Source organism: Echinops telfairi, unplaced genomic scaffold, assembly GCF_000313985.2.
Source record: "Echinops telfairi isolate 266 unplaced genomic scaffold, ASM31398v2 ScPeMD7_7424;HRSCAF=8462, whole genome shotgun sequence".
NCBI lineage: Eukaryota > Metazoa > Chordata > Mammalia > Afrosoricida > Tenrecidae > Echinops > Echinops telfairi.
This window is the reverse complement of record NW_022111324.1, coordinates 45,600,157-45,609,041: the sequence shown is the minus strand read 5'-3', so window position 1 is coordinate 45,609,041 and position 8,885 is coordinate 45,600,157. Positions and strand designations below refer to the sequence as shown.

General features: G+C 56.1%; 1 protein-coding gene across 1 annotated transcript in view; it reads left to right on the top strand.

Moving 5' to 3' along the window:
- The window catches only part of KIF21B (kinesin family member 21B), a 54,186-nt gene that overhangs the window by 11,272 nt on the left and 34,029 nt on the right, over positions 1–8,885 (top strand). The window contains exons 2-5 of the mRNA XM_004700077.2: positions 5,068–5,290; positions 5,556–5,738; positions 8,443–8,592; positions 8,678–8,857. Coding sequence (XP_004700134.1) covers positions 5,068–5,290; positions 5,556–5,738; positions 8,443–8,592; positions 8,678–8,857 — 736 coding nt within the window. The remainder of the gene's footprint in view (positions 1–5,067; positions 5,291–5,555; positions 5,739–8,442; positions 8,593–8,677; positions 8,858–8,885) is intronic.

Here is an 8,885-nt window from a genome sequence, read left to right as displayed (position 1 = left end):
GGCAGGGGTGCAGCCCCGAAGGCTTCTCTCCCTCCTGCGGGGGTGGGGCGGAGGGAGAAGCGAACCGCGATCGGAGGGGAGGTGCCTGGTATTTACAAAAGCGCCGGGCGGTGATGCACCCCCAAGAACCCCGAAACTTAGTGTGCAAAAAAACGGGTGGCCGGCCTGCAGGCCCGTTTGTTTGCATATATGGCTTTTAAAAATGATTACATCGAAGGCTAAACTGTATGTCGATTGCTGAGTTTTTTTGGGGGGAGTACCCATTTTGTGGTTTGCGTCCCCGCCCCTCCCCCGCGCGCCAGGACCTGGCTGGCTTGCAGTGCTCTGAGCAGCCCAGGAGTTGGGAGACCCCAGAAACTACAGACTGGGAGACATGGCGGACCCATTCTTGGGCCCTGGCAGTGTAGTGGGTCACAAGTTAGGCTGCCAACTGCGAGACCTGCGATTAGAAACCACCAGCCGAGCATCACGATGAGGATGAACTTCTCCGCTCCCGCCACCGGGGCAGTTCTACTCGGCTGTAAACTCGCTGCCCCGGGGGTTGGTTTGGGTCCTGAGGGAGGGGCGGGGCTGTGGGTGGTCCTATCCCGGCCGCCCCGCCTGCTGCTCTAACGGGAAGCTGCCCTCTCGCCTTATCTGGGATGGGGCAGGGCTTGCTGAGCGCCACTTTGGGGGCGGGGCTGGCTGAAGTGACCACACTGCGCGAAGGAGGGAGGGGAGAGGAGATGACAGAGTTCTTAGAAAGTTAAAACCCGAGAGACGTGCGAGATCACCTCGATAGTCAGGAGGAAGCCGCTCTTAGCTGGGGATGTGGGTTCGACGTCAACCCAGGGCCGATCGAGTGTGGGGGGAGGGAACACCAGGATGGCATAGTGTCGCCCCCTACCGGACCGAGAGCCGGATCTTCCGCTCACTGCAGCGCGGGCAGCAGATCCCCCTGCGGCACATGCGCAATCAGACGGGTGGGAATCCTTATGAAAGGGCCTTCCCAGCTTTGCTGATAGTGCTGTGAGAGGAAGTTTTCTTAGTGGGTTAGGGATTGGGAATTTGCTGGCAGCTGCAGAGCTGGAAGAACAAGTCACTCAGAGCAGGAATTGTTCAACTTACCTGTCAGTGGCACTGCCTTTACTATGAGGCTGGCTTAACCACGCAAGCTTCCATGGTCCGCTGTAGATAATGGGGATTCAAATGCCTAGCTCATTGTGGTGGTGGTGGAGCTGCTGTGGAGCTGGCTGCAAAACCACGGTGAGCCATCCAAATACTCAAAGCCAAGCTTGCTCCCTCCCATCAAGTTGATTCTGAGTCATAGCAACGCTATAGGACAGGGTAGAACTGGCCCCGTGGGTTTCTCAGGCTGTAAGGTTTTACCAGCGTAGAATGCCTCTTTCTCCTTAGAACAGGGAGGTTTGAACTGCTGGCCTTGTGTTAAGCTGCCCAACACATCACCCACTACACCACCAGGGCTCTGTGATCCTGAAACTGATTTTTTTTTTAGAAATTGATCACCAGGCTTTTCTTCATACTTCACCTTCGTCTTGAAATTCCACTGAACTTGTTCTGCATCGCAGCAAAGCACAGTTTCCACTCTTAGATGGCGGGTGTGCATGAAGTGCATTGGCAAGGAATTGAACCCGAGTCTCTTGCATGGAAGTGAGACTTCTACCCCAGCCATCCCAAAGCTCATCCAAATCCAAACCCACACCCCTGTCACTGAGGCCATCCTGATTCACAACAATGCTGTGTGGAGTTTCCAAAGCTGAACATGTTTATGGGAGCCCAGAGCCTCCACCTTCTGCCTCAGAGCAGCTGATGGGTTTGAACGGACAACCTTGCTTACCTGACAGTGCCGCTGGGGAAGAAATCTGTGACTGTGCCTGGCCCAGTGCCAGCTCTGGTCCAACCTGGCTCTGTTGTTTTCTGTCATCTGAGAAATCTTCATTCCTTCTGCTTCTAACTCCAGCTCTGCAGTAGTCCTGTGGGTGGAAGGAGCACGCTCCTTCTTCCAGGTCATTTGGGTTGGAAGCTGGTGACTCATGCAGGACCCTTTTCTCCAGATGACCCTGCCTGCTCACCTTCACCCTGACAACATATCCTGATGTTAAGGATGGGTCAGCATGTCTGACCACAAAGGACCCCATCTTAGGATGTACTGGCCTGACAGAGGGGCCCAAGGGTAAATGTCCTCCTGCCCCAGAACTTGTGGACCCTAAATGGCTGGGGACCCTCCTTCACAGTCCTGTTCTTTTGCCCACCATCTCCTTCCTGGCAGGGGTACTCCTCAGGTGGTGTGGGGCTACTTGCTGAAGGAGAAGCTACCCCTCCACTGAAGGGCTCTCAGAGGCAGGACTGCTCCCCCACCCCCCCCACCCCCACACACACACACTCTGACCTTGTCTCCAGGGATGTTGATTCGATTTCTTCCAATCACCAGCATTGCCATCTGCCTGGGGTAATTAAATGGTATTTGAATTGAATCCAGAAATACTATTGCAAGTGGCCACGTGGTAGGAAGACATCTATCTTCAGGAGCTGGGGAATTGCCAATAGCGCCGGAGGGCCCTAAGCCTGCCTAGGCCAGATCTTTCGTTCACCTGGCAGCCCTGGAGGCCTGAGCAGGAAGTGTTTGCTCCTGGGTGCCACAGGCCAGCACCAGGACAGTGGGCCGGAGCACCAAAGTCCTATCTGATGCCCATGCCACCTTCCTCCGAGACTGCTGACTGCTCCACCTTCCCCTATGAATGAGGGGGGCATTCCTTCCCAGGTGACACTCTGAACCCTGTGCCGTCACTTGCTGCCATCCAGTCAATTCTGACTCATAGTGACTGTACAGGACAGGGGAGAACTGCCCCTGTGGGCTTTTGAGACTGTAACTCTTTGTGGGAGCAGAGGGGCTGTGGATTCAAATTGCTGATCTTGTGGTTAGCAGCCCCATTGTAACCCACGCCACCAGGGCACCTTCCCCGTCCCTTAGTGACCACGTCATGTAAGCGCACTGAAGAGACAGCACACGCAGCCTGCCTTGGTTCAGACGTAAGCTCTGTCACTGGTTGTCTCTGGGGCTCATTGAGTACCAGGCTCTCCGTTTCTTCCAATACCCAGTAGGAGCAATATTCCTGACCAGGGTGCCTTGAAGGCCAAAGCGTTTCTGTATAAGCAAGTGCTTAGATGCTGCTCTGCTCAGTCAGAAACCCATTCAGGTGGGAGACTGAGATGCTGGATTCTCCTTTCAACTTGGCCTAATGCTTAGATAGCAGTGGCGACCTCCTGGGTTCCTTTCCTGTCTGCTCACTGAGGGGAGGGCTGCTGAGGTGTGAAGCCTGGTTCACCCCCAAGGGGAAGCACCTCTGAGGGAAGTCCAAACGTCCATCCATAACTTCCAGGGTGTGGCCTAGGCGTGCTTAGCTGCCCTTGAGGGGCAGGAAGGGAGAGCCCTGAGCTCTGAGCACAGACACAAGACTCAGGTGAGCACCTCGTCCAGCCTGCAACTCTGCATGAACTTTGGACCCTGGGAGGCCTAGGGCAGGGACAGGATGGCAACTGTGTGCCCCCCTCCCCCGGCTGTGTGGCTAGGTGCCTCTTGGTCCTGAATGGGCGCTGGCCTGGCCCCTCTGTTCTCTTGATAAATGTTGGTGTAGGGGGAGGGAGCCTGACAAGAAGCCCATTGTGAGTGCCCAGTGGGCAGGGCTGGCTGATATAGGCACTGGGCATTAGAGTCAGACATCCCACCCCCTTTCGTTTAGGTTCCAGGGGTGCTTTCTGCCAATCCCTACAAACATGCACTCACTGACTCATGCTTGGTTGCCATGGGGAGCTCACCATGGTGATGGCTACTTTGGAGAGGAGGGAGGGTGACTGGATGGAGACTGCTCTGTCCGTGGCTGCCTCCTCACTCAGCCCTGATACCACTGTCTTCTTATCCGTGGGGTTGGTGTGCGGCTGGCCTGGGTCCAGCCCTTTGCAGGACCCTTCCAACTTTTCCTGATCTGCTTGACCGAGTCCCTGCAGGTCCTGGAGCGAGCCCAGAGCTCGTGCCTGAGGATGTCAGCGAGCTGCCGGCCTCAGGGATGAAGCTCCAGGGTTGGAGGGCCGTGGCAGCCCCTCCCCTCCGTCTTTGGCAGAGCCTCTCCCTGAGCCCTGTCCTGAGGGGCATGTGGCCTGGGCAGTCCCGTCCTTCCCACCCAGAATGGAATGTTGTCTCCCCAGAAGCAGGCAATCGTTTCTGGGGCTCCCGGTGCGATCCCAGCTCTGCTGATTTCTGTGATAAAACCTTGTGGTAGAGTCAGGGAAACACCTCCAGCCAGGGTTTCTTCCTCTGAAAGACCTGGTGAAAAACCTCTGGTGTGTAGTGAAGACTACATGGATGAGGTCATGGAAGCCCCTTAGACACAGAGATGGTCTACCAAAAACCAAACACCACAACGCTCCCTGCCAACCAGCTGATGCTGACTCAGAGCCACCCTCCAGGGCAGGGCAAAGCTGCTCGCGAGTTTCCGAGAGAGACTACAACTCTTTACCAGAGTAGACAGCCCCATCTCTCTCCCGTGGAGCTGCTGGTGGTTTTGAACTGCTGGTTTTGCAATGCGTAACCAGTAACCACACTGGGTGCTAAATAAATGTTCACCATTCTTATTTTGTGGGGGTGGATGGGGTTAGTATTATTATTCCTGAAAACAATAATTATTTATCATTTATCAAGGGGCCATAAGAGTGGGGGTGGTGAGGGAGGGGGTGGAAGATATCAAGGGCTCAATAGAAAATAAATGTCTAGAAAATAATGATGACAATATATGTACAAATGTGCTCAATACAATTGTTTTACAGATTGTGACATGAACTGTAAGAACCCTTAATAAAATGTTTAAATATATATATATATTTAAATTATTACTTTTATACTTCTGAACCCGGTCTTCTGAACCTGGTCTTCTGGAGGTCTCCTCCTTTAGCTTGTTGGGGGACTTGTTGGAGGAAGTGGAAGCTTGGCAGGCAGTGCGGGGGAAGGGGGCCACAGCACCCCACCACCCTGGCCCAGGGGACCTGACCCAGGGCTCTCCCTGTCCCTGGCAGGATTCGGCCCCAGCTTTCGAAGGAGAAGATTGAGGGCTGTCACATCTGTACCTCCGTCACCCCGGGGGAGCCCCAGGTCCTGCTGGGGAAGGACAAGGCCTTCACCTACGACTTTGTCTTCGACTTGGATACCTGGCAGGAACAAATCTATTCGACCTGTGTGAACAAGCTCATCGAGGGCTGCTTCGAGGGCTACAATGCCACAGTGCTGGCCTATGGGCAGGTAAGGACCCTCGCCTGCCACTAGCTACTCCAGCCCAGTCTGCCCCCACCCCTCAAGTGCAGTGCTGCTGGCTGCTCCCCTGGAGGGGCAGGTGATCGGCCATAGAAGACTTCCCAGGCTGGAAAGTTCCCAGCCAGGCCTGGGTGGGAACCCCACTGTACAGTAGATAGACGGGTGAGGGGATTTCACCCCAGTCCAGGGCTCACTGGGACACCCAGGTGTGTGTGTGTATAGGTACCACCCTCCTTGCTTCTTGCCCACACAGACGGGGGCCGGGAAGACATACACCATGGGCACTGGCTTCGACATGTCGACGTCCGAGGATGAGCAAGGCATCATTCCGAGGGCCATTGCCCACCTCTTTGCGGGCATCGCCGAGCGCAAGCAGCGGGCACAGGAGCAGGGCCTGACTGGGCCTGAGTTCAAAGTCAGCGCTCAGTTCCTGGAGGTAGCCTGGCCTTGTGGGGCGGGTGGGAGGGCGACGTGGGGCCCACAAGACCACAGAAACTGGGGCCTGCCTCTCGGAGTGGACCTCAGGGACTTCAGGCGGGAACAGAATGGCCTGTGGAGGTTCTCAGCTCCATCCTGGGTGGGGACTGGCCTGGCCCCTCTCCTATAGAGGTGATGAGTTCCCCACTGTTGGGAGTATGCAAACCAGGGTGGGAGGACTGCATGGTGGGTCACGGGAAAGGGTTATCCTGCTTGCAGGGGAACTTGAGTCATTGACCTCTATGAGATCTTCAAACCCTACTGAACTTGAGAATCTCAGCTCTGGCGCTTTTTAGCTGGGTGGCCTTGGCAAGTCAGGTCCACCACTCAGCATCGGCAGCTTCATTTCAACCCAGAGGTGGTATTATCTGCTTCTTTTGGGGTTTCGTGAGGCTCACCTGGATGGTGCACAGGGAGAAGTCTGGTTCTTGTCCTTCCCCTGGCCTTTGCCAAGTCCCCGCTCCACCTCAGAGCTGCCCCTGCCCTTTCTGCCTGAGATACTCCCTGGCCCTCTGTGACTCCGGGCCCCAGGCAGCAGGTCCCCCAAATGTGCCTTTCTCTGCAGCCACTCTGCCTTCTCTGCAAGGATGCCGCCTGCCAAGGCTGGAGTCATGGCCGCCAGAGCCTTTCGGGGTAGAAGAGGGGAATCTTTGATTTGGGGGCTGTGCTGAGCCTCAGTTCAGTAAGCCCAGGAATAGGAGCTCCTTCTTACAAAGGACCCCTCTCAGAGGGGCTTCTTGGAAGGCAGGTGGGCCTAGAATGTTTCCCTGGAGACCCTGCCTTGACCAGGTTTCTCCTCTGCGTCTCAGCATCTAGAGACCTGACCCAAAGACTCCAGTCCTGGCCATCTTCTGGGTCTGGAGTCACGCTAGACTGTCAGTCCCTATACCTGCTGTACTGAAGGTGCCCAGGTTGTCCCTGGCCTCTCTCTGAGGGAGGGGTGTGGTCTCAGTTCTTCCCAAGCCATCCTGGCCCCCCCTCCATCCCATGGCCACATAAGTATGGTCTCCTGGCCATACTTTGAGAGGTTTCCTTTGTCCTTCTGGACTTTGCTTTTTTAACAAACTTGCTGTGTGTGTGTGTGTGTGTGTGTGTGTGACTGCTTTTCAACTTTTCCCATTTCTCTGTTTGCTTCCCTTCTCCGCACTGCAGCCACAGACACCCCCCATGAGCAACCTAGCTCAGAGACCATCCATGCAAAAGGCAAACCAGGAAGGGTTAAATGATGCAGCGTGTCTGTCTCATACAGACAGACAGACACTTTGACAGTTATGTCGGCCTCAGCCTCTTCCTTTTCCTCTCTTCCCCTTACTGTGGGATGTTTCTGTCCCTTTAAGGTCATCAAAGCCAGGGATGTCCGTGGGCTATAGTACTCCCCCTTCCCTCCCCTGCCCCTGCCCCAGGATTCTGCTGGTTGCTGCCCCCCTGTCCAGCTCCAGGTCCTGACTGGTGATCAGCCCACCCTCCTCCACAGGTGAACCAGCCCTGGCCAGCGGCTTCCAAAGCGGGGATCATCTGAAGCGGGGTGACTGCCCCTGGCCAGGCCACCTCCCCATAAATGGTCTCACCAGGCTTTTCCCCGGAGGTGGGCCCATAGTAGTCTGCTGTCCATGGCCGCCTCCCTTCTGAGCACAGAACCAGGGTCACTGATTTGGGAGGTTGTCTTACCTGCGACCCCAGGGACTTGTCTGACCAGAACATGTTCCATGGTCCCCACTAAGCTCTGCCTTTATCTCCTGCATCCGGAACCAGTCCCCCATCCCTCTGTCTCAACCTGATAAGCTAAAGATAACAAGACCTGCCCAAGTCATGGGCACACCTTCCTCATCTCCATCTGGGACTCCACTCTCCTGGTCCCTCAGGGTCTCGTCCCTTGCACAGGGGCTGGCTCCGTGGGGCAGAGGAGCCGGGCTCAGGTGCAGTCTCACTCAGGCTCAGGCTCAGGCTCAGGCTAGCTCTGCTTATAGCCAAGCTGCTTGTGTTGCCATTAAGGAGGAGGCGACTGCAGCAATGTGTGAATACATTATAATGTTATTCTTATGGGCACAATGTATGGAATTGGAGGTCATGGGTGGCACAAATGGTTAACTAAACACCTGACCACTAACTGAAAGGCTCATGGGTCACATCCACCCAGAGGTGCTTCGGGAGACAGGTCTCCAGAGCCTGTCCTCTGCACGCGGGGTTGCTAGGGGCCAGAGTCGACTTGATGGCAACTAATGACAGTGTTTATGGGGTTATCTCCAAGTGATGATGTTATGTGAAAAGAGAACGGAGTGCAAAAACAAGGTACCCTAAACACCCACACCGCCTGCCGTCGAGTGGAATCCGCCTCATAGCAACCCTGTCGGACAGGGGAGAACTTCCTGCCCTGGTTTTCTGAGGCCGTAACTCTTGATGGGAGCAGATAGGCCCATCTTTCTCCGTCCACGCAGCTGGTGAACTTTCATAATCCACTATGCCACCGGGGGCTGGTCAAACAATGTATAACAGGCGACACGTTTTGTCAAGAATACAGTGTTGACCAAAGAAAATAAATCAGTCGATGAGAAAAGCCGAGGGCACCTGCGACTGCAAAATCCAAGCGGTCATTAGCACCCTGCGCCGGGCTGTCCCTGGCGCACATGCGCAGAAACGCAGCAGCCACTTCTGCCCCGGTGCAGCTCTACAACGAAGAGATCCTGGACCTGTTTGACAGCACTCGAGACCCGGATGCCCGCCACCGCAGGTCCAACATCAAGATCCACGAGGATGCCAACGGCGGCATCTACACCACAGGTGTCACCTCCCGCCTCATCAGCACACAGGAGGAGGTGAGCAGCCCCGGGCAGGCAGAGGGCATCGCTGGGAGGGCGGCGCTGGCAGAGTCGGGCTCCCTCACCCCTCCCGCCCCCGCAGCTGATCCAGAGCCTGAAGCAGGGGGCACTGTCGCGCACCACGGCCAGCACCCAGATGAACGTGCAGAGCTCCCGCTCCCACGCCATCTTCACCATCCACCTGTGCCAGATGCGCCTGTGCTCGCAGCCCGACCTGGTGAGCAAGCCGCCCGTGGACCGGCGGGGCCCAGCGTGGGCAAGGGTGTCCCCGGGGGGCCAAGGCGAGGCGC